Consider the following 24,837-nt stretch of genomic DNA (forward strand, 5'->3'; position numbering starts at 1 on the left):
CCCCGCAGTGTGTAACCCTGTAGTGGGTACCCCCATGATGTGTAACCCCAGTGTGTACCCCCATGGTGTGTACCCCCGCAGTGTGTACCCCCATGGTGTGTAACCCCGCAGTGTGCACCCCCGCAGTAACCCCACAGTGTGTACCCCCATGGTGTGTAACCCCAGTGTGTACCCCCGCAGTGTGTAACGCTAGTGTGTATCCCCAAGGTGTGTAACCCCAGTGTGCACCCCCGCAGTGTGTACCCCCATGGTGTGTAACCCCACGGTGTGTAACCCCTGCAGTGTGTACCCCTGCAGTGTGTAACCCCACAGCGTGTAACCCTGTAGTGTGTACCCCACAGTGTGCACCCCTGCAGAGACATCACACCTGCCTGTGTACAGAAAATGTTTATTTGCTGATATAAAAAGATAATTTATTTCCCATCAAAGAGGTTTAACCCCCCCCCCCCCAACACAGGGGTCCAGAGAGTAGCGGGAAGACCACCCCCTCTCACTGGTGGACGTCCCGGGGTGCGGGGGGGGTTAGTGCTCAATGTGGTCCCAGTGTCAAAGTCACAGTGAAGAGGGCATCCCAAGGCAGGTGGGAAACACCTTAAACACTCTCTCTCTCTCACTCACACACACACACACACACACACACACACACCATAAAGTGTCAAGCCCAGAAGGATTCAGCAGTAATTTCTGGTCCCACGTAGTGTATGAAGATATCTCGGACCGTCACCAGTTAGCGTTGTACACGTTCACAGTCAGACGGGTGGGTGTTAACACCCCTGCCCCCTCCCCCTCCCCCCTCCCCCCTCCCCATTCAACAACAACCCCACACACACCCCAGTCCAACACACAACAGACGAGCTCCCGACCCGCCCCTCCCACAAATATCGGCTTCCGCAGACGCCCCCCCCCCCACCCGAGCCCGGGGGACGCCCCACCCCGCCAGTCTGTGAAGCGGCGGTGGGTGAACCGGCCGCAGTTGATGGGCACGGCCAGCAGATGGCAGGCGTGCTCCACCGGGGTGTCAGCAGGGCAGCGCCTCGGCTTCCAGACCCTTCGGCCCGTCTCCTTTCTTCCCTCCCCCATGGAGGGCAGCCGGGGCAGGCTGGGTCTGGGTCTTCTCCTGGTGGGGAGGGCACCGCGTCCAACCGAAGTATCAAAAGGATCTGCGCTGGCAGAAGAATCTAGGCACTGAATGGATGATTAAAAGACACAGCAAGATCCCACACAAGGCGGGGGTTGGCAGGGAGGAAAGGGGGGGGAGTCTCCCCATGGTCAGTGGGAGGGAGAGAAGAAGATCCGGCCCTGGCTTTCAGGGAGAGAGGGTGGGGATTTCATTCCCACTTGGGACCCCCCGCTACCTCAGGCCTCTGGGGGCTGTGTTACCCTCGATGTTGCTTTGGTCTCTGAGTTGCCAGAGCCCTTGGGGTGCCAACCCCTGACCCTTTCCCACCCCGGACTTGCCCCTCCCAACCCGTTCCCCAGGCTCTGCTGGTGACTAGGCCCCAGCCCTCATGAGCTGTCGGAGCATGAGTTTGGGGCCCTCAAGAGTGTCGGAGGGAATGTTGAGAGGGGGTGCAAGGCAGAGGGAACGCCTCCTTACCCCCCCTTGCCCCCTCCCCAGAGACATTACCAAACTGGTCCCTCACCGTTAATGGATCCCTCCCCCCCACCCCCTGCACCCCTCTGCCCTGGGGGAGGCGGACGGAGGGGGCGCGGGGGGCAGGTGCGCCCTACACGTACATCCCCTTCGACACGAACTCTTGGCTCTTCCTGTGCTCGGGCTCGGGCTCGGGCTCCGGGTACTGCAGCTCATTGTAGATGGGATTCTCCTGCTCCAGATAGTCACCGGGATCACTCTCCAGCGGAGACTTCAGGTCCTCGTCATCTCCGGGCTCCGAGTATCTCCGCAGCAGGGTCTGGGGGCGGGGAGGTGTGTGGGTGGGGGAGAGGGAGGGGGGAGGGGGTAGAAAGGGGGAGAGGGAGGGGGGAGTGGGAGAGAGAGTGGAGATGGGGAAGAGGGGGGGAGAGGGGGGAGGGGAGAGAGAGGGAGACGGGGAGAGAGGGGAAAGGGGAGGGAGGGAGCAGGAGAGAAGGAGAGGGAGGAAAGGGGGAAGAGGGGAGGGGAGAGGGATGGAGGGAGAGTGCGACGAAGAAAGGGAGGGGAGAGAAAGAGGAGGGAGAGGCAGGGTGAGTGAGTTTGCGGACGTCACCAACGTCGGAGGTGTGGTGGGCAGTGGGGAAGGGTGGGGAAGGTTACAGCAGGGTCTGTGGATCAACGGGGGAAGTGGGCCAAGGACCGGCAGCTGGAGTTTAACTCGGACAAGGGCGAGGCGATGAATTCTGGGGAGTTAAACCAGGGCAGGACTTACACAGTGAACGGCAGGGCCCTGGGAGTGTTGTAGCACAGAGAGACCCAGGGGTACAGGTACACGGTTCCCTGAAAGTGGTGTCACCAGGATGGTGAAGAAGGCGTTTGGCACACTGGCCTTCATTGGTCAGGGCACTGAGTACAGGAGTTGGGACGTCCCATTACAGTTGTACAAGTCGTCAGTGAGACCGCACCTGGAGTACTGTGTGCGGTTCTGGTTGCCCAGCTATAGGAAGGGTGTCACTGAGCTAGAGAGGGGGCAGGAAAGGTTCACGGGGACGTTCCCGGGACTGGAGGGCTGGAGTTATAAGGAGAGGCTGGACAGGCCGGGACTGTTTTCCCTGGAGCGAAGGAGGCTGAGGGATGACCTTATGGAGGTTTGTAAAACCACGAGGGGCGTCGATAAGGTGGACGGTCACAGTCCTTTCCCCAGGGTGGGGGAGTCTAAAACTAGAGGGCACAGGTTTGAGGGGAAAGATCTAAAGGGGACCTGAGGGGCAGGTTTTTCACCCAGAGGGTGGTCCGTACGTGGTACGAGCTGCCGTAGGAAGTGGGTGAGGCAGGGACATTAACAACACTCGGACAGGTCCGTGGGTGGGAAAGGTTCAGAGGGATATGGGCCAAATGCGGGCAGATGCGACCAGCTCAGGTCAGCACCTTGGTCAGCATGGACCAGTTGGGCCGAAGGGCCTGTTTCCGTGCTGTGTGAGTCTAAAATATGGTTCAGTGAGGCTGAATGCCCCGGGTGGCAAGGAGTGGTGTGAGGGTCGGGGGTCGGTGTGATGGTCGGGCTGTGACACTCACCATCTCATTGCCCTCCTCGCCGCTGGTCTCGAAGTACGCGGCGTTCAGCGGCTGGCTCTCCATCTTGTCCACGGTCTCCATCTGTGGGAACAAAAGTGTGAGGGCTTGTGGGTGGCTGTGCGCGGGGAGGGGCGAGGAGGAGGGAGGGTGTGGGGTGGGGAGGAGGGGTGAGGGGGCGGGGAGGAGGGAGGGTGAGGGGCAGTGGAGAGGTAGGGGTGAGGGGTGGGGAGGAGGTGTGAGGGGCGGGGAGGGGTGAGGGGGCGGTGAGGGGGGGAGAGGCGGTGCAGAGGGAAGGTGAGGAGGGGCAAGGGATGGTAAGGGGGGCAGCAAGGGACCCACACCCCTGACCCCTCCCATGACCCGGGAGTCACTGAGGGGGTGGGGTGTGTTTGGAGGGGTCGCTTCCCCCCCCCCCCCCAATATCCCACCCGACACACGGATCGAACCAGCCGGCAGTCACTGTGAGAGCTTCCTGTGCACACAATGCCCGCCCCACCCCCCCCACCCCCGTTCCTGACGCCCGGAGAGTGGGAACGCTCCCATGATTCGCACATCCAGTACCTTTCCGGTGTTGGTCAGGACAACTTTCGGAGGAGGTGGCTTGTAGTTTGGAGGTTCCCTGCGGATGGGAAAACACAGATCAGGAAGGGGGCAGGGAGCGGACACTCGGCCCCTCAAATCCAGCCCGGAATCCGACACCACCGGGGCTGACCCGATCCCTGCCGGTTCCCCGTTCCCCCTCCCCCAACCTCGCTGCTGGGATCTCTATCCGGACATCTGGTGACTCCCACCGTCTCCCGGGGCAGAAAATTCCCAGGATTCACCAGAAGAAATTCCTCCCCATCCGGGAATGCTGGCCCCTGGTTCCCGGTCTGCCCCAACCACCGGAAACGTCCTCTGGAATTCCACGCATCTCCAACGAGCGGGAATTCCGTACCACCGTTTCCCACTTCGTCCATGGAATCAGCCCAGGAACTGGCTCCACTTCCGGTACATCCGGCCCCTGACAGGGAGATCCGAAGGGTGGCCCCGGTGGTACAGTGGGCAGAGCCACTGGCTCCAGACCCCGGAGACCCGGGTTCAACCCCCACCTCCGCCGCCACTGTCTGTGTGGAGTCTGCACGTTCCTCCGGGGGGCTCCGGCTCCCTCCCACGTCCCAGGTTGGTGTGGGTGAGGGGTGGGATCTGGGGGTGGGGAGGGGGAGCTTGCTGGGTGGCCATTCCCGGGATCGCGACCTCCCTCCCCCAACCCACTCAGGATGGAATCCCACTGGCTGGTTGGAGGGGGGGGCGGTGGGGGAGGTGTCAGGACCCCAGACAGACACCCAGGACCACCCCCCCCACCCCCGCGGACGGATGTTCCCCACGCACTCGTCACTGGTGTCCGCGTTCTTCCGCTGTCTCCGGAAGATCAGCACCGCGGTGACCAGGACCGTCAGGATGACGATGGCAGCAATGATGCCTCCAACGATAGCTCCCGTCGTCGAGCCAGACTGCAGCGGGGCGTCTGTGACAGAGAGAGAGAGAGTGAGGCAAGGAACGTTGCCCAGGTCCCAGAGAACCCCCCCCCCCCACCCCCAACACCGTCCCAGCACACCCCCCACTCACAGGGTGAGGCTCTCTCTACACTGTCCCATCACACACTCCCGGGGTCAGACACAGAGTGAAGCTCCCCCCGCACCGTCCCATCACACACTCCCGGGGTCAGACACGGTGAAGCTCCCTCCGCACCGTCCCGTCACACACTCCCAGTGCACTGGTCAGAACAATATCCCACCTCCCACTCTCTTACACATATACACACACAGTCACACTCTAACACACACACACACCACCTCAGCTGTGGAAGTAAGGTGTGTGTCACCCACACTGCGCCCTGATATCGGTGGCAGGTGTCGGTGTGGATCCTGGATCTCTGTATTCTGGGAGCACCGTGCCCCAGGACTGGGTATATCCAAAATCACTGGGACCGAGGGAACTCGGTGTGCCCGGGAATGTGTCCTCCACGGCAGATACATTTATCATGTCTATGTGTGTGTGTGTGAGAGAGTGAGAAAGAGTGTGTGTGTGTGTGTGTGTGTGTGTGTGTGTGTGTGTGTGTGTGTGTGTGTTAGAGGTGTGTGTGTTAGAGGTGTGTGTGAGAGAGGTGTGTGTGAGAGAGAGACAGAATGTGTGTGAGAGAGAGTGTGAGAGACTGTGTGTGTGTATGACTGTGTGTGTGAGTGTGTGACTATGTGTGCACGTATGAAACCGTGAGTGTGTGCACGTGCTTGTGAGTGTGTGCGTGTGTGTGAGAGAGAGAGAGAGAGAGAGAGAGAGTGTGTTAACAGAACCCGGGGGGGGGGGCGGGAGAGAGATTGAGGGAGCGGTGAAGGGCCAGAGGGGGGGTCACAGAAATGGGGAGGAGGGGGTTACAGAGATGGGGAGGGGTGGAGTGGGGTTACAGAGATGGGGAGGGGTGGAGGGGGGTTACAGAGAAGGGGAGGGGGTTACAGAGTCGGGGAGAGGGTGACAGAGTTGGGGAGTGGTGACGGAGACGGGGAGGGGGTGACAGAGACGGGGGGGTTACAGAGTCAGGGTGACGGGGAGGGGGTTACAGAGTCAGGGAGGGGGTGACGGAGACAGGGAGGGGTTACAGAGTCGGGGACGGGGTGACGGAGACAGGGAGGGGGTGACGGAGACAGGGAGGGGTGATGGAGACAGGGAGGGGTTACAGAGTCGGGGAGGGGGTGACGGAGACAGGGAGGGGTTACAGAGTCCGGGAGGGGTAACGGGGAGGAGGTGACGGAGACAGGGAGGGGGTGACGGAGACAGGGAGGGGGTGACGGAGACAGGGAGGGGTTACAGAGTCGGGGAGGGGGTCACAGAAGGCTCTGACTACCACATGCTCCATTTAACCAGCCCTCTCTCCCGATGTCTCTCGGGATAACCTAGCCATTCCTGTCTCCTGGACACAGTCCAATCAGGGGACTGTGCTGGGTAAGCAGTGGCCCTGACCAGCAACCACGTTATCTGTGAACAATACACACCCCCACACACAATCGGCCACATTGACACACTGTGGGCACCAACGACATCTCACACACTGCAACTTTGTTCCAATATTATCCAGGGGAACGAGGGAAATGTTTCTCTTCTTCACTTCCATGACCAGAGAGTCGAATTCTCTCAACAGGCATTAAATCCAGACAGTGAGACAGCGACCGACCCGTCCCCACCGGTACTGTACCCCAGTGTTATACACTGACACACCCGTCTGCACCGGTACTGTACCCCAGTGTTATACACTGACACACCCGTCCGCATCGGTGCTGTACCCCAGTGTTATACACTGACACACCCATCCCCACCAGTGCTGTACCCCAGTGTTATACACTGACACACCCGTCTGCATCGGTGCTGTACCCCAGTGTTATACACTGACACACCCGTCCACACTGGTACCGTATCCCAGTGTTATACACTGACACAGCTGTCCGCACCGGAGCTGTACCCCAGTGTTATACACTGACACACCCGTCCCCACCAGTACCGTACCCCAGTGTTATACACTGACACACCCATCCCCACCAGTGCTGTACCCCGGTGTTATACAGTGACACACCCATCCCCACCGGTGCCGTACCCCAGTGTTATACAGCGACACAGCCATCCGCACCGGTACCGTACCCCGGTGTTATACAGTGACAGACCCGTCCCCACCGGTCCTGTACCCCTGTGTTATACAGTGACAGACCCATCCCCACTGGTACTGTACCCCGGTGTTATACAGTGACAGACCTGTCCCCACTGGTCCTGTACCCTGGTGTTATACAGTGACAGACCCGTCCCCACTGGTCCCGTACCCCGGTGTTATACAGTCTCAGTCCTGTGACAACCTGTCCCTGTTGACACAAGCTGAGTCTTCACAATACACTGCACCTTGTACCTCTCTCCTGCACTGACAGCCCGACACACAACAATCGGCATGGAGTCAGCTCTCCCACCCTGCACCGAGACTTGGAAATAATCCACGGCTCAGACCCAAACCGTGGGAGGGGGCATGTGGGGGGTCCACAGGGAGCAGCTCCTCAGGGGAGGGGTTAAAACAGGGGCCAGGGCGCCTGCCTCGTCCCACAGTCACCCCACTCACACTTGCTACTTTGAAAGAAAAACTTGCAAGCTCTAATTACAGCGCCGTGAAGTCTCGGTATCTCTCCGGAAGCCTGTGAGCTGGTTGCCCGGGAAACGCAAACCTCTCGACACCAGCCCTCAGTAACTGAAGCTCTTGTTTTTGTTCTGTGTTACGTTTACTCAACCCCAGGGGGTTGCCCTGAGAACAGGATGGAAACCTCAGCATTGCCGCGGGTGAGGGAGGGAAGATCCCGAACCACAGCAGTCCCTCACTGCTGGGTTGGCTTGGCAAACAAATGGAGGCTGGTCTCCCGCAGACTAGGCCTCGTTCACCCTCCGAGTTCAAAATCCGCTTGTAAACAACCCAAACTCATTCGGCTCCTGTCATAACCTGCCCCAAACCGACCGCGGGGTTATTTTCGATGAAATTTTTCGAAGGGAAACCCCCTGTGGGTAAAACACCGGAGAAATTTTTGTGACTTCCTTGCTTGGGACGGGCAGGTCACAGCTCGGCATGGTTCGGAGGGGGTTATCAGTGTGGGGCTGAGACTTGATCTCTCGCCCCGGTTCCGGATTCCTGGAAACAGGCTGGCGGGGAATGGGATTTCCTTGGAAAAGCTGCCCTTGGGGAGACAGAGCAGCCGGGTGTCAGGGGGCCAGGCCCGGCTCTGAGGAAGAACCCAGAAATTAGGGGGCTTCAGCACCTAGTCTCAGTACCACAGCCAAAGGGGGAGGGCACCCCCCCCCCCACCTCCTGGACCCTTACGCCAGTGGAACAGGTTGTTCAGCCCATCGAGAAGGCCCTAGCTCTTGTATTTCACCACCTTGTGGGATCTGGTCCCATCAAACCCCAACAAACTGTCCAGAGTCATACTCACCCAACCACGCCACTCCTGTTCGACTCGCCCCACCCCCCCCCACACACTGGGGTGGGGGGGGATTTACAATGGCTGATTAACCCACTGACCTCAAGAGCCCTGGGGGGGGTTAACCCACGGGGGTCACAGGGAGAACCTGCGAGCTCCACACAGACAGCGGCGGAGGTGGGGATCGAACCCGGGTCTCCAGGGCCGGGAGGCAGCGGCTCTAGTTACTGGGCCACACCTGGCAGAAGTACCCATGGGCACATCCCTCCCCGCCATCGGGAGTATCTACAGGAATTGCTGCCTCAAGAAGGCAACGTCCATCATCAAAGATCCCCACCATCCGGGCCGTGCCGTCTTCTCGCAGCTCCCATTGGGCAGGAGGTACAGAAGCCTGAAGTCCCCACACCACCAGGTTCAGGAACAGCGACTTCCCTTCAACCATTTGGTTCTTGAACCGACCGCCACATCCCTGATCACTGCCTCAGTGCAGCAACACTGGGGCCACTGTGATTACTTTGCACTAAATTTGACTTCTTTTTGTTCTAATTGTCTTTCTTGTAAAAATCGTACATAATTTATGGTTAATTTATATTTTTCTTGTGACTGCTGCTGATCTGCTGCCGTGTGCCTGTGACATTGCTGCAGGGAAGCTTTTCATTGCACCTGTGCACACACAGACTTGTACAGCAGACAGTAAACTCCACTTTGATTTACAGAGGCTGATTAACTAGCCCCTTGAACCCTATTGGTTGAACAAACGCTCCATTCCCGGATTTTACATGAACTCTGCTCCGATCCCTGAAACAACCCCACCCTCTGCGTGGAGAAACCTGTCCCAGCATCACAACCGAAACCGAGCTAACAGCATGCGGAAACTTTGACCCCACTTTACTGTGTGCTATCAGCAGCAGAATAAAACTCCCAGAGGTTTTGTTTGACCAGTGTCTACCACCAGTCCCCCCACCCAACCCCCCCCCCACCCCGAGAAGGCAAGGGTCAAGCTGCCCCCTCGAACCGCCGTAGTACGTGTGGGGAAGATGCTGTTGGGGGAGGGAGTCCCAGGGGTTCAGACCTGGAGAGGATGAAGGGACGGCTGATGGATTTCTGAGTGGGGGTGGCGTTGGGGGGAGCCTGTGGGTGGTGGTGTTCCCCTGGGAGGGTTTGGGAGGTGTAACCACAGTCCATTTTGTAAACAAGGAACAGGAAGTGATTTTCTGACTGCCTTATCCGTAAATAACTTGGAGCTTATTCACCAGGTGAGTCAGGAACACCACCCCGCTCTCAGGAATGTGATCCCACAGGTACGACGGGAAGAATCTCTGACCCCTCTGATCACACACACACACACACACACCAGACGACCGACAGAGTCCGTGTGGGAACGACGGACATCCCGCCACTCCCAGCAAAAGGATCGATTCCTGATCCCTCCTCCACAAGGACCGAGTCCCCACCCCTTCCTGCACCAACACACCCTCCGCAACACCATCCCAGACCATTCAGCCCCTCCTGACTGTCCTGCTACCCCACAGGTTCACACCACTGATCCCGGGGCCAACTGTTCCAACCGGCCCCAGAAATACACACAAAGTAAAAGGCGTTTAACTTTTTATTCATTTTCTCTGTTTATTTTAAAAAATATTGTACAACAAAAGTCAGAATTCATTATAAGCCTATCAGGGTGAATCAGTAAAGGCACATGGCTTGTTCAGGTCCAGACACAGGCTCTTCTGGAGGGGGGAGAGGGGAGGGGAAATCAGAGGGTCCCATGTTGGAGGGGAAGGGAATTGGAGGGATCCCATGCGGGAGGGGAGGGGAGACCTTTCTCCAAACTGGTGGGATCAACGCAGTGCAAGGACCCTGGAAACCTTTCCCTCTCCCCCAAAGAACACACTGGATGGCAGACATCCCCATCTCCTCTGTCCCCTCCCCCCTCTCTCTGCCCCCACTCCCCATCTCCTTCCCCCCTCTCTCCCCCGCCCTGTGCCCAGCCAATCTCCGGTCCCTGAGTTGATCCTGTTCACTTTGACAAAATGCCCAGACACACACACACACACAGACACACACACACACACGTCGCCCCGCGCCCCCCCCTCAAACAGTGGAAGGTGGGACTCCCTCTAACCCACACACCCAGCCTCCCACTGTGGGGTCAGCTGTGGCCCCATTGGTCAGAGAGGGGGGCCCCCGGAGACTCTGCCCCGGGGGGAGGGGGCGCAGGGGGGGCCCAGAGACTCTGCCCTCTGCCTGGGACTGGGGGCCCGGACACACGGCCTTGGGTTACAAATCACGAGGTAGTTCCAAGCCTCCCCAGCATTCAGTTCTGAACTCCCCACAGTCCGACAGGGTCACCAATCCCACCGGGAATGATTCATCCCGAACAACTCCAGCCCAGGGAAAGCTGGGTCCCAAAACATGGGGCCAATCACCTCCCCCCTCACACCCAAAGCTCACTGCTCAGGGCTGGTTCCTGGTTCCATGGTACACCCAGTAAACTCGTGTCCTCGCGTCCAAATCCCTCACTCCCTCCTACCTCTGGGGCCCCCTCCAACCCCACACCCCTCCCCGCTTCCAGGACCCCCTCTGACCCTCCCCACCTCTGTGACCCCCCCGACCCTCCCCATCTCTGTGACCCCCTACACCCCTCCCTACCTCTGACCCCCCACGCCCCTCTCCACGTCTGTGACCCCTCTCCAACCCTCCCCACCTCTGCGACCCCCCCTTCGACCCTCCCTACCTCTGTGACCGTCCGCTACGCCTCTCCTCGATCTCCTCCCCCCTCCACCTCTGACGGCCGTGCCTCCAGCTGCCCGGGCCCCGAAATCCCCTCTCCACTCCCCTCCTCCCCTCGAGGAGTCCCTCAACTCAACCTCTGGACCACGATACCACCCACCCCAACCGAGAATCCCACCAACGCCGCCCCCCCCCCCCCCCATACTAAACCTCGCCTGGGGGCCAGATCGGCCAGACCAACTCCCGAGCAATAAACTCAAAAGTTCTCCCGACAAGTCCCAACTGTAGAAGAGACTGGAGCTGCTGGAACCTGCTGGAACCTGGGACAACCTCCCAGCTCACACAGTTACAATGAAGCACCACCACAGGGGAACTAAACCACTTCGGTATCTCAGTGCATCCCACCACCCCCCCACCACCAGTCACAAACCCCTGCCACTCCAGAGGAGCTGTCCTCAGGACCGCCCCTCGCCCTGGGTTCCGACTCACCCCAAGGAGCTGCTTCACTTCTCTCCCCTCCCTTGACACAGCCCCTCCCACCGAGCCAGCCCCCTCCTCCTAGGGCCAGGATGCCCACCGGTTTCCAGAATGAGCGGTGCTGACCCCAAACCCCATCAGTGGGGGAATGTATCAGGGGTGGGGGGGTCCTCACACCTCCAACCGCATCCGTTTGGTGGGGGTGTATGGGGGGGTGGGTGGGCTGGGTTCTAGGCCGGATAGGGAGCGGGGGTGGCAGCACGAATGTCTGTCGGGGGGGAGGGAGGGGGCAAGAGGAGACACCTCAGACATAGACGGCCTTCTTGGAGATGATGGAGCCATCCCTCTGGGATTCCATGTCGTCCTCCAGGACGGGGTCCAGGTCTTTGTGTAGGGTCGGCGAGAGGACGGGACCCTCCTCCTTCTCCTCCTCTTCCTCTGGGTAGTTGGCACTGGCAGGCAGCAGGCTCTCCTCGGCCGCCGTGGTGGTGGGGGTGGTGGGAACCAGGCTGGGACCCTTCTCCGAGTCCGAGTCGGGGCGGTAGGCGAAGTCGGGCTGGGGGGCGGCGCCGTTGCGGACCCCGAAGACCCGGGTCTTGGGGTCGTAGGAGCCAGCAGCCTCTCTCCTCCTCCTGCGCAGCAGGAAGCCGGCCAGACACACCACCAGCAGGAGCGCCAGGATCCCCCCGATAACTCCTCCCGCGATCGCCCCGGCATTGCTCGTCCCCGCCTTGCGCTCTGGGAGAGAAAACACAGGGGGAGGGGTGTCCCCGTGTCAAACGGCACCGCCGGAGCACCCCGCCTCCTGCATCACGCGGTGCGCCCCAGCTCAGGACCCCCTCGCCGCCCCACGTTCCTGGGTCACTGGAACATGAAGGATGCCCGGCCCCAGGATTTACAAGGCGTTGGTCAGAACACACTCGGAATATCGTGGGCAGCTCTGGGCACCTGTATCTCAGGAAGGATGTGCGGGCCCTGGGGAGGGTCCAGAGGAGGTTTATGAGAATGATCCTGGGGGTGAAAGGGTTAATGTATGAGGGGCGTTTGACATCTCTGGGCCTGTCCTCGATGGAGTACAGAAGGATGAGGGGGAATCTCATTGAAACCCCCGGATACTGAAAGGCCTGGATAGAGCGGATGTGGAGAGGGTGTTTCCATCAGTGGGAGAGTCCGGGATCCGAGGGCACAGCCTCAGAATAAAGGGACGTCCCTTTAAAACTGGGAATGGGAAGGAATTTCTTCAGCCAGAGGGCGGTAAATCTGTGGGATTCATTGCCACAGAGGCTGTGGAGGCCAAGTCATTGGGTGTGTTTAGTCAGAGATTGAGGGGTTCCTGATTGAGGGGGGGGGAGTTAGGGGTTACAGGGAAAATGGGTTTGAGAGAGAGGAAAGAAGATCAGCCATGACTGAGTGGCAGAGCAGATTCAATGGGCCGAACGGCCTCATTCTGCCCTGTATTTTATGGTTCACTCTCCGACCTCCATGCCGAGGGCCCCTCCCAGGAGTGCTGAGGGAGGTTGGGTGGGTCAGGGTTGGGGAAAGGGGGGGGGGGGGGGCGTGGGGGGAGAGCGGGGTGGAAAATGGGATGGGGCGGGGCTGTTTCAGAAACGGGACGTAGACCCGAGCAGAAATCTTCTGACAATTCTCCTGGGGGGAGGGGGGCAAGTTGACCCCCCCTCACCCCCACCCCAAGGAGAGGACGTGTGTAGGACAGGAGGGAAAGTGCAGAAGGGGAGATCCCGTGAGGGGAGACTGACTGCACCAGGCCGGGATCATCTGGAGTTTGTGGGGAGGAGAGGGGATCTCACCCGGACTCGGCGGGAGGGGGTTTCCCAGGAATTCTCTCGCCCCAGAAGCCCAGAGTGTCCGAGGGAGATTCTGGGATACAGAGGGATGCAGGGGGTCAGTGGGGCAGAGGGAGGAGGCCAGCCGGGATCTTGCTGAGCGGAAAGGGCGAGGGGTGGGGTTGAGAGGCTTTGCTCCCTCCTGGTCCGCAGCACGGGGACGTCTCCCCCAGCACCCCCCCCCCCCCCACGTCTGATTCCCAGTCACAAGCCGAAAATGCCAGATGTTCCGACGAGCCAACGTGGATTTAGTGCGTTACAAAAAATGGAAAGAGGGATTTCCTTGGGAGCAGAGCAGCCTTGCCGGGGGACGGGTGGGGTGGGGGTGGGTGGGGAGAGGGGCAAGCCTGGCCCCAACGCAGAGATCACCGGCACTTTGCAGATCTCAGCCACGGATCCCTCCACCTTCCCCTCTCCTGGGCAAGGTCACATCTGGTCACGGAATGGGCCGAGGGGAGGTGGGCGCACCTCTCCGGGACCCCCACCCCACCCTGCAACACCTCCCGGACCCGGGAAGGTCGGTGGGGGGTGGGGGGGGTGGAGGTGGTTGGGAACCACTGCCCACAGGTTCCCCTTCACCTTCTCTGACAGCGCTGTGGGAGCACCGTCCCCACCCGGACTGCGCCTGTCCACCCAAACCCTCTCAGGGGGGCAGTTACAGCCCCCCTCTCAGCGATCTCGCACCAAGGGGGCTGGGTGTGGGGGGGGGAGACACGGTGAGTCGAAGGGGCCTTCGTTTCCTCGAGGCGGTCCCTCAGGAGAGAGGATGACCTGCTTCCACGTTGTTCCCGGTTCACGAGACGCCCCCCACCGGCCTGATTCTCGCCCGTTGATGGATCCCTGGTGGATCAAGGTCCTGACCCGGGGGTGGAGTGGCCAAGAGGCAGATCAAGGTCCCGACCCAACCGCGTACAAGCAGGCAGCATGTTCTCGGTCAGCTCGAGACCAGAGATGGGGTGGGGGGGGGTTGGGGGAACGATAACATCGGCAACCAACCTGGGGTGATGGGGTCAGGAGTTTGACAAGCACAGGCACACAGATAAGAAATGAGGGCACGTTGGGAGAGGGGGGAGGTATTCCTTCTCCTCCACCCCCCCCCACCCCCCCAACATTCTACCCCTCACCCACACACAAGGTGGGGTTTCAACAACCTTCTACAGATGTGCTGTTGGAAGTGTCCTGACCGGTTGCATCACAGTCTGGGACGGCGATTTGAATGCGCAGGAACGTAAGAAGCTGCAGAGACGTGGACTCATCCCAATACATCACGGGCACATCCCTCCCCACCATCGGGAGTATCTACAGGAGGCGCTGCCTCAAGAAGGCAACGTCCGTCGTCAAAGATCCCCACCATCCGGGCCGTGCCGTCTTCTCGCGGCTCCCGTTGCGCGGGAGGTACAGAAGCCTGAAGTCCCCACACCACCAGGTTCAGGAACAGCGACTTCCCTTCAACCATTCAGTTCTTGAACTGACCGGCACAACCCTGATCACTGCCTCAGTGCAGCAGCACTGGGACCACTTTGCACTACAATTGACTTTGTATTTTTTGTTCTACTTATGTTCTTTCTTGTATAATTTAGGTTTAATTTCTGTTTTCTTGTGAATGTTGTGTATCTGATGCTCTGTGCCTGTGATGCTGCTGCAAGGAAGATTTTCACTTCACCCGTGCACACACGGACTTATGTGTGTGACAGTAAACTCAACTTTGACTTTGATTTACAGTGGCTGTGGGTGGAGGGGGTGGGAAGAGAAGGTTCACTGGACTGATCCCTGGGACAGGGGGGATTGTCCCGTGAGGAGAGATTAAGTAGACGGGGGCCGGAACTCTCTGGAGTCTGGGAGAACGAGAGTGTGGCTCACTGAGACACAAAACCCTCGACGGGGGGATGTGGGGAGGGGGTTTCCCCCGGCCGGGGGAGTCCAGGACTAGGGGTCCCGGTCTCAGAATGAGGGGGTCGGCCGGTAGGGACAGAGATGGGGGGAGATTTCTTCACCCAGAGGGTCAGGGAACCTCGGGAATTCTCCCCCCTTACCCCCCCCGAGGTCTCAGTGTATCCGAGAGGTTCCTGGATACTGCGGGGAAGTAGGGCTGAGGTAGGAGGTCAGCCAGGATCAGAGAGAATGGGAGAGCAGGGACAAGGGACTCAATGTCCTCTCTCCATGTTCTTTGCTTTCTGCACCCTTGGCGGGGGGAGGGGGGCCCCACCCCAACCTTCCTGGGACCTTGCTGTGCTGCTCCATTCCCAACACCCCCTGCCCACTCCCCACACACAAAGTGACACGGCCCACAAGTATATGTTTACCTGCTGCCTGATTCAAAACTAAATGGAAACCCAGGTCATCCGTCGCAGTCCTTCCAACACCCCCCCCTCCACCCCGAGCCAAGCGCGCAGGTCTTGGGGGAGAGGGGGTGGGGAGGGCAGGGTTGGGGAGAGGGTGGGTGGAGGGGGCAGGGGAGAGTGGGTGGGAGGCGGGGTGGGTGGAGGGGGTGGGGGTCAGGGTGGGGGAGTGGAGAGTGGATGGGGAGAGTGGGTGGGGGAGAGGGGCAGGGGAGGGGGAGAGGGGGAAGCACGCAGGACAACGGTTACACCAGGCCCAGTGCACTTCAACACCACAGGGGGGGCGGAGGTCAGTTCAACCCGGGCCGTGAAAAGTCACGTAATAGCTGAGGTTCGAGGACGGACCTTCGTTTTTGAAAGGTCACTTGGCAGAGCAACACTCAGGAAGATCCCACACATGCAGAGGCTGACACAGCGCATATGGATTCTAAAACCGGCCAAGAAATCTGCCCACGAAATCCGCCCACAGACAGGCAGAGCGCCCGTGTACCTCGAAGTACATCATCTGCAATAAAAAGCTTCCTGACTGCCAATCCCTTTCAGGCAAAACACTCCACCCCGTCTGTGGCAGCGACACTGTTACAGCCAGGCCCAGAACAAGCTGAGCAACAACACCTCCTCAACCAGTGTCTGGGCAAGTTCCCATCTCGACAGTGAACTGTCAGACATGAGGCAACTCTTCCTTTCTCTCTGTCTGTGTCAGAACCAAGTCATCTCTGCTCGAAATCACCCAGTTATTCTCCCCCCATTTGAACAGACTCACCACAGGGCATGTCCACAGTCCCGCCGTTACCAACACTAAATGCAGAGAAGCCCCAGCTGCCTTTCAACAGCACATTGACGCACTTGGTCCCACCCTATCGGAGATACTTCCCCTCGCACTGCCCGTCCCTCCCCCACTGGAAACTAACTGGTTTCCTTTCTTCCCCAGTGCTGATGAACGACTATGGACCCAAAACCTTGGCCCTGTTCCTCGCTCCACAGATGCTGCCTGACCTGATGAGTGTTTCCGGCATTTTCTGCACTCATCTCCCTTCCCAAAAATATCCGGATAAATTTATCGCAACCTCACGCTTGATCTTGTGTGGTGTGGCCTGCGCTTTACCCGTTACAACAGTGACGGCACTCGATTGGATATCCTGTTCCCAGCCGAACCCGTACAGAAGTGGGAGCCACTGTGTAAGAAGTCCGTGAGGAGGGTGGCCGATAGAAATAACTACACTTTGTGTAATTTCTGTGATTGGCTGGAGGAATTCCCCAATCACACCAGGGAAGCCACCGTGCAGCGAGTAATTGGCATTGACCCATGCACTGTTGCTGCTCCCTGCACTGGGATATTTCAACAGGAAACTAATCCTGCTGTTGCCGGCAGAAGTCACTGTAGTTTCATCCACAAGTGCAGTTTGAGGGGTAGTCTCAAATTTTCCAGTGATGTCAGAGGCTCATCGATTCTACACCAACTCAAAGCATTCCCCATCAATCCCACTCCCTCATTTCCCTGTGACTTATTTTCTCCCCGTCTATTGCCCACCCGCACACCAATTCTCCCACCAACCAACCTACGCACTGAGGTCAATTAACAGCAGCTGATTACCGCACCAACCCACACGTCATTGAGACATGGGAGGAAACTGGAGCCCCAGGGAAAACCCACAGGGTCACAGGGAGAACGTGCAAACTCCACACAGACAGTCCCGGAGATTGGGGTCGAACCCAGGTCTCTGGGGCCAGGAGGCAGCAGCTGTACCCACTGAGCCACTGGGCCTCCCCTCTACTTTCCCCATGAGGTGAAGATTCCCCAAACGACAGCGTAAACTTTTCCCTGCTATTTAACCCTTTGGTTTGTTACATGACAGTAATAAAGTCATAGACGAACGCAAGCTGGAGACAAACGTGCACTTAGCCTGCTGTCGTCGGTAAAAGTTGCTGTGGTTTACATTCAAAAGTTCGGTTTCTAAGGACACAGGAAGCCATTCCCCACCAGTCGCCCTCCCCCCTCACTTGGCCCATTCAAAGTATCCCGCTCCACAAGTGTACCAAAGAGACGGAACGCCACTGGTTCCATGTGCAACTGTCTGACTGACAGAATGGTCCACAGCCCTGACTGGCTGCGTCACAATCTGGGACGGCAATTCCAACACATAGGTATGCAAGAAGCTGCAGAGAGTCGTGGACAGCCCAACACATCACGGGCACATCCCTCCCCACCATCGGTGGAATCTACAGGAGGCGCTGCCTCAAGAAGGCAACGTCCATCATCAAAGATCCCCACCATCCGGGCTGTGCCATCTTCCCGCAGCTCCCATCGGGCAGGAGGTACAGAAGCCTGAAGTCCCCACACCACCAGGTTCAGGAACAGCAACTCCCCTTCAACCATTTGGTTTTTGAACAGACTGGCACAACCCTGATCACTGCCTCAGCAACAGAACACCACGAACCTGACCACTCGCCTTCTCTGTGCCCCTCGTGGTTTTATAAACCTCTATAAGGTCACCCCTCAGCCTCCTACGCTCCAGGGAAAACAGTCCCGGCCTGTCCAGCCTCTCCTTATAACTCCAGCCCTCCGGTCCCGGTAACGTCCCCGTGAACCTTTTCTGCCCCCTCTCCAGCTCAATGACACCCTTCCTATAGCTGGGCGACCAGAACTGCACACAGTACTCCAGATGCGGCCTCACCGACGACTTGTACAGCTGTGAGGGGACGTCCCGACTCCTGCACTACCGCAGAGTTGTCTCTGACTGCAGTTAGCTTTGCACTAATGTCTCATTCCACACAGCCTACTCCTTTGCTGTCCTGCGTAACACGCCCAATCGATGCGCTGCACATTGTCCATGCCTGTGTTGTCGGTGCAGGCGCTTCCAGCGTCCCCACACACTTGACCTGCGACCCAAGTCGAGCACAAGGTCTACAAGCTGGTCAGTGGGAGGATTCACTCCCCCCTGCCCCCACCACACCACACACACCGGAGGGAGTCTGAAGGACGTCACCAAGTCCTGCAGCTGGGACACAGAGAGAGCTCGAAGGGGCTGGAAAACCCGACCTCATTTTGCCTCACACCGGACACCAACGCACGGAGAGACGGCGGGGGGGCCGACACAAACCGGGATAAACCCCTCACCCGGAAAAGGACACGGACAATCCAGTCTTTCCATTATTTGCAAACTGCGTAATGCACAGATCTCTCATTTCTCCCCCTTTGCTCTGAGACGAAACAAAGCATTTTCGGCAAAGACATCCGCGCACGTCCCACACGGAGTGATTCCCGGGACCTGAGATGCTGGTGGGGGGGGGGGGGGGGGGGTGGCGGCGCGCGGGGGGGTACGGAGTGCTCCACGGAAGCTCAGCTCCTTCCGCTCCCCAGCCAGCCCAGGACACATGGGGAGATGAAGAAACAGGCGGGGGTTCCTACCTCGGACCACGATGTCGACGCTGCCACTGGACCTGCCCAGGGAGTTGCTGGCCTCACATGTGAAGGTGCCATTCACCTGGTAACTGACCCGGTCCACTGTCAGCTGGTGACCCATCATCCGCATGCTGCTGGGAATCGATCCGCCATTCCTGAGGGGGGGAGACGCAGGGAAGGGTCGGTGAGACTGGAGGGGCAACAGGCCGAGCAAGATGGTAGCTAGCAAACCGATGAACACAGGAGACGGGGAGGGGTGTAGGGGAGGTACGGGGTCATGGAGACGGAGACGGGTGTAGGGGAGGGGGGTCACAGAGACGGGGAGGGGTGTAGAGAAGGGTCACGGAGGCGGGGAGGGGTGTAGGGGAGTGAAGGGGTCACGGAGGTGGGGAAAGGTGTAGGGGAGGGAGGGGGTCACAGGTCCAGAGGTCAGCTGGTGATGCCCAAGGGGTCAGCTGGTGATGCCCGGGGGATGGGAGGGTCGGCTGGTGATGCCCGGGGGGCCAGCGCCCACACAGCAGGACGTTTCCAGCCCCAGCGCGGGCAGCGAAGCACCGCTGCAGAAACAGGCCGCTCGGGCCATCCACTCCGATGCTAGCCCCACAGACCAGCCCCACTGATGGTCCCCGAGACTTTGGTGATTCTCCGGTGGGACCAGTTCCCTGCGGCATTCCAGCTGGGATTTCAGAGATCCCGACCACCGGCAGTGCGATGACAGACTCGCCATTCCCTCCCTCCACCCCCTCCCTGGGGGAACCGACCCCGCGGTGGCGAGGGGACTGCGCGTGGACACTCACATGTACCACTTGTATTCCCCGGCCGCTGGGTTGGCCTTCACATTACACGTGAGCGAGGCGTGTTCCCTCTCCAGGTACCAGTTGTCGTCGTAGCCCTCGATGGTCACGATGGGGGGATCTGTGGGGGGAATGCAGCCCAGATTAAACTCCAGCTGCTACAACACCTGTCTGTGACCCCCTCCAGCCCCTCGCCCCCCGTTAACCCCCCATCCAGCCAGTTACGCCCCACCCAGTTACCTCCCAGACTCCACCCTGCCCCCATTCCCCACTCCCCGCCTGTAATACCCCCATTACCCCCTCCCTGCCCCATTACCCACCTGTAACCCCTCCCCATCCCGTTATTCCCCAATTACCCCCTCCCCAGCCCTGTTATCCCCCACCCTGCCCCGATTGCCCCCACCTTGCTCCTGTTACCCCTACCCCCTCTATCCCCATTACGCCCCCACCCCCATTACCCCCCTCCCCACATTACCCCCCAGCTCCGCCCCCAAGGTGACGGGGATAACCTGGGGCTACCCCAGGATGCGCTGAGTCATCACCGCCCCGTTACATCCCACCCCGCCCCATTACCCCTCTCCATTACCCCCTCCCCGCCCCCGTACTCACACTGCACGGACAAGGTGACGGGGATGACCTGGGGCTGCCCCAGGGTGCGCTGAGTCACCACACATCGCAGCTCTGTGCCATCCATGGGTCCAGTGGGAACCGCCTGGAACTTGCTGCTGACGGTGGTGGTACCGTCCGGGTTCAGCGTGTGCTCCGTGGAGGCGTTCCCGGGAACGTTGCCCTCCCAGGAGATGGAGGAGGCAGGCTTCCCTTCGGCCGAGGTACAGGTGGCCACGGGCACCTCCGAGTCCCCGGCCCGTGCCACCACTGGGTTCGCCGTGTTCTTGGGTGTGGCTGGAAGACAAGAGATAGGGGGCGAGGCTCAACCACAGCACCGTCTCGAGGGATCGAACGGCCTCGGGGGGTGGTGGGACACACATAGAGCCGGTGGGGTGGGGGGGGGGGCAGTGAAACTGACAGAGGGACAGGGTTTGGAAGGTGCCGTCTGAGGGTCTCGGTGAGTTGCTGCAGTGTGTCCTGCAGACGGTACACACTGCTGCTGCTGTGTGTGGGTGGTGGGGTGGGTGAATGGTTGTGGGTAGGGTGTTTATTGAGGGGGCTGCTTTGTCCTGGACGGTGTCGAGCTCCTGGAGTGTTGTTGGATCCGCCCTCACCCAGGTCCGGGGTGTGTGCCGTCACCTCCTGACTTGAGGCATGTAGACGGCAGTCGGTTTACTATTGTCCCATTGTACCAAGACACGGTGAAAAGCTTTACTCTGTGTGCCATCCAGACGGATCATTCCGTACATCAGTACAAGGGGGTGGGTGGTGGGGGGGGCGAACAGTTACAGAGAGAGTGCAGTGCAGGCAGCCAATAAGGTGCAAGGGCCACGACAAGGTGGATTGGGAGATCAAGAGTTCATCTTTTAGCATGTGAGAGCTCTGTTCAAGAGTCTGATAACAGTGGGGTAGAAGCTGTCCTTGAGCCTGGTGGGACGTGCACTCAGGCTTTTGTATCTTCTGCCCGATGGGAGGGGGGAGAAGAGTGAATGTCCAGGGTGGGTGGGGTCTTTGATTATGTCGGCTGCTTTACCGAGGTAGCGGGAAGTGTAGACAGAGTCCATGGAGGGGAGGCTGGTTTCCGTGATGCGCTGGGCTGTGTCCACAACTCTCTGCAGTTTCTTGTGGTCCCGGGCAGAGCAGTTGCCATAGCAAGCCATGATGCATCCAGATAGGATGCTTTCTATGGTGCATCGGTAAAAATTGGTGAGGGTCAAAGGGGACATGCCAAATTTCTTTAGCATCCTGAGGAAGTAGAGGCACTGGTGAGCTTTCTTGGCCATGGTGTCTATGTGGTTGGACCAGGACAGGCTATTAGTCTGAGGAACTTGAAGCTCTCGACCCTCTTGACCTCAGCACCATTGATACCGAGGTAACAGTGGACTGAAGGGCCCGTCTCTATCCTGGATCGGGGAAGGGAGAACATCCCCAGCCGTGGAATCCAAATGTATGGTTGAAAAGGGGCAGGTGGAGGGAGAAACGCAAGTGAAAGGTGGGCCACGATGGGGCTGTGGGGGGAGAGTGGGAGGGGCGAGGGGAAGGCGCTGGCATGGGGTCCCGGGCTTTGATCTTCACCCGGGACGGTGAGGGTGTGAGGAGGGCGAGGGAGAGGAAGGGGGAGGTTGCAGAGGACAGGCAGCAAAGGGAAGGGGCAGGTTCCTTACCCAGTACGGTGAGGTTGGTGGCAGCCTCCTGGTTGCCCTCGGGGTAGGTGGCGAACTCACAGCTATAGATGCCGTCGTCAGACATGAGCAGGCGGTCAATGACCAGTGTGGCATCTCTGAGGCTGGGGTCTCGGAAGTGGATGCGCCCGCCAGTGTTGGTGGGGTAATTGGTGCCCAGATCGGGGTTGTGTACAGCCAGGTTCTGCTTGGCTCCTGAGGGGTCCTTCACCCAGGTCACCTGGGTCACCGTCACCGAGGCCGCGGGGTCCACGAACTGGCAGCGCAGGACCACCTGGTTCCCCAGGAAGCCCGAGACGCTGGGCTCCACCTTCACGTGCTGGGCGCTGGTCACTGTGGTGGGGGAGATCAGAGGGAGGAGTCCCGTCAACTGCTGGTCCAAGGTCCCCCCTTAATGCCCAAACCCAACCCCAACACCCAAACCCAATGCCCAACCCAAACCCAACACATAACGTCACAACAAAACCCAATGCCCAACCCAAACCACAACGGCACACCCAAACCACAAGACATAGGAGCAGAATCAGGCCATTCGGCCCATCAAGTCTACGCCACCATACGATCGTGGCTGATTTATTTTTTCCTCGCAACCCCAGTCTCCTACCTTCTCTTGGTAACTTTTGACACCCTTACTAATCAAGAATCTATCAACCTCAACTTTAAACACACCCAATGACTTGGCCCCGACAGCCTCTGTGGCAACAAATCCCACAGATTCACCACCCTCTGGCTGAAGAAATTCCTCCTCGTCCCATGTCTTATAAGGATAGGTTGAGCAAGCTAGGGCTTTTCTCTTTGGAGCGACACAGGATGAGAGGAGACTTGAAAGAGGTGTACAAGATTATGAGAGACATAGACAGAGTGGACAGCCAGCACCTTTTCCCCCGGGCGGCAATGGCCAATACCAGAGGACATCAGTTTAAGGTCAGTGGAGGAAAGTTTAGGGGAGATGTCAGAGAGTGGTGGGTGTCTGGAACGCACTGCTGGGGGTGGTGGTAGAGGCTGATACAACAGGGACATTTAAAAGACTCTTCGATAGGGGCATGGATGTAAGAAAAATGGAGGGTTCTGGGCTGTGTAGGAGGGAAGGGTTAGATCGATCATGGAGTAGGTTTATGTAGGTTGACACAACATTGTGGGCTGAAGGGCCTGTACTGTGCTGTACTGTTCTATGTCCTACACCTCCTCTGGACCCTCTCCAACACCAGCAGATCCTTCCTCAGATATGGGGCCCAAAGTTGCTCACAATACTCCAAATGTGGTCTGACCAACGCCTTATAAAGCCTCAGCATTACATCCTTGCTTTTACATTCTAGTCCTCTCGAAATAAATGCTGACATTGCATTTGCCTTCCTTACCACCGACTCAACCTGCAAATTAACCTTTAGGGAACCTCTAGGACTCCCGTCCCTTTGCACCTCCGATTTCTGAATTGTCTCCCCGTTTAGAAAATAGTCTGGGCCTTTATTCCTTCTACCAGAGTGCATGACCGTACACTTCCCTATGCTGTATTCCATCTGACACTTCTTTGCCCATTCTCCCAACCTGTCCAAGTCCTTCTGCAGACTCCCTGCTTCCTCAACACCACCTGCCCCTCCACCTGTCTTTGTATCATCCGCAAACTTGGTCACGAAACCATCAGTTCCACCATCCAGATCATTAACATACAACGTGAAAAGTAGCGGACCCAACACCGACCCCTGCGGAACACCACCAGTCACCGCAGCCAACCAGAAAAGGCCCCTTTATTCCCACTCTTTGCCTTCTGCCAGTCAGCCCATCTTCTATCCATGCTGGTACCTCTCCTGTAATACCACGGGCTCCTACCTTGTTTAGCAGCCTCAAGTGCGGCACCTTGTCAAAGGCCTTCTGAAAATCGAAGTAAACAACATCCACCGACTCCTCTTTGTCTATCCTGCTTGTTACTTCCTCAAAGAATTCCAATGGATCTGTCGTTACCTTTACTCAACTGTAACACCGATACATCTGATTTTAGCTTCTCCCTCTCAAACTGCAGGGTGAATTCTATCAAATTATGATCACTGCCTCCTAAGGGTTCCTTTACCTTAAGCTCCCTCATGAAATCTGGTTCATTACACAACATCAAATCCAGAATTGTCTTTTCCCTAGTTGTCTCGACCACAAGCTGCTGTAAAAAGCCATCTTGTAGGCATTCTACAAATTCCTTCTCTTGGGATCCAGTGCCGACCTGATTTTCCCAGTCTACCTGCAGATTGAAATCTCCCGTGACCACCGTAACATTGCCCTTTTTATCACGCCTTTTCCATCTCCTGTTGTAATTTGTACCCCATACCCTGGCTGCTATTCGGAGGCCTGGGTATAACTCCCATCAGAACCAGAATCAGGTTTATTATCACTGACAGACATAGTGAAACGTGTTGTTTTGCGGCAGCAGTACAGTGCAGGACACAAAAATTACTGTAAGTTACAAACTAAATAAATAGTGGAAATGAGGAATGGGGAGGTGGTGTTCATGGGTTCATGGACCTTTTAGAAATTTGATGGCAGAGGGGAAGAAGCTGTTCCTGAGTCGTTGAGTGTGGGTCAGCTTCAGGGTCTTTGACCCTTGAAGTTCCTTAACTCTGCCCACAAGGATTCCACATCTCCTGACCCCATTTTTTACCAACAGCCTGATGCCACCCCCAAATCCAACGTCTAACAACGCCACGCCCAAACTCAGCTCCCAACATCATGGGCTAACTCAATGTCAAATGTCACCCGACACCCGACGGTCAGACCCATCGCCACAGCAGCGATGCCCCTCGGCCCCTCCGAGCCAGTCTGTCA

The 24,837-nt window shown here is 58.3% G+C and overlaps 1 protein-coding gene across 2 annotated transcripts in view; it reads right to left on the reverse strand.

The window, feature by feature from the left end:
- Positions 1 to 373: 373 nt before the first annotated feature.
- Positions 374 to 24,837, reverse strand: part of LOC127587238 (nectin-1-like) — a 38,828-nt gene continuing 14,364 nt past the window's right edge. Inside the window, exons 2-9 of one of the 2 annotated variants that reach the window (XM_052045503.1) lie at positions 22,012 to 22,362; positions 20,348 to 20,641; positions 19,742 to 19,859; positions 18,951 to 19,099; positions 4,541 to 4,676; positions 3,731 to 3,788; positions 3,170 to 3,250; positions 374 to 1,913 (exon numbers count right to left, since the gene is read on the reverse strand). In XM_052045503.1, the coding sequence (XP_051901463.1) occupies positions 1,728 to 1,913; positions 3,170 to 3,250; positions 3,731 to 3,788; positions 4,541 to 4,676; positions 18,951 to 19,099; positions 19,742 to 19,859; positions 20,348 to 20,641; positions 22,012 to 22,362 (1,373 nt within the window). In that variant the 3' untranslated portion in view covers positions 374 to 1,727. Of the gene's footprint in view, positions 1,914 to 3,169; positions 3,251 to 3,730; positions 3,789 to 4,540; positions 4,677 to 10,932; positions 12,097 to 18,950; positions 19,100 to 19,741; positions 19,860 to 20,347; positions 20,642 to 22,011; positions 22,363 to 24,837 lie in introns of those variants that run through there. The other variant, XM_052045504.1, reaches the window with a different exon arrangement.

Source organism: Pristis pectinata, chromosome 39 (assembly GCF_009764475.1).
Source record: "Pristis pectinata isolate sPriPec2 chromosome 39, sPriPec2.1.pri, whole genome shotgun sequence".
Taxonomy (NCBI): Eukaryota; Metazoa; Chordata; class Chondrichthyes; order Rhinopristiformes; family Pristidae; genus Pristis; species Pristis pectinata.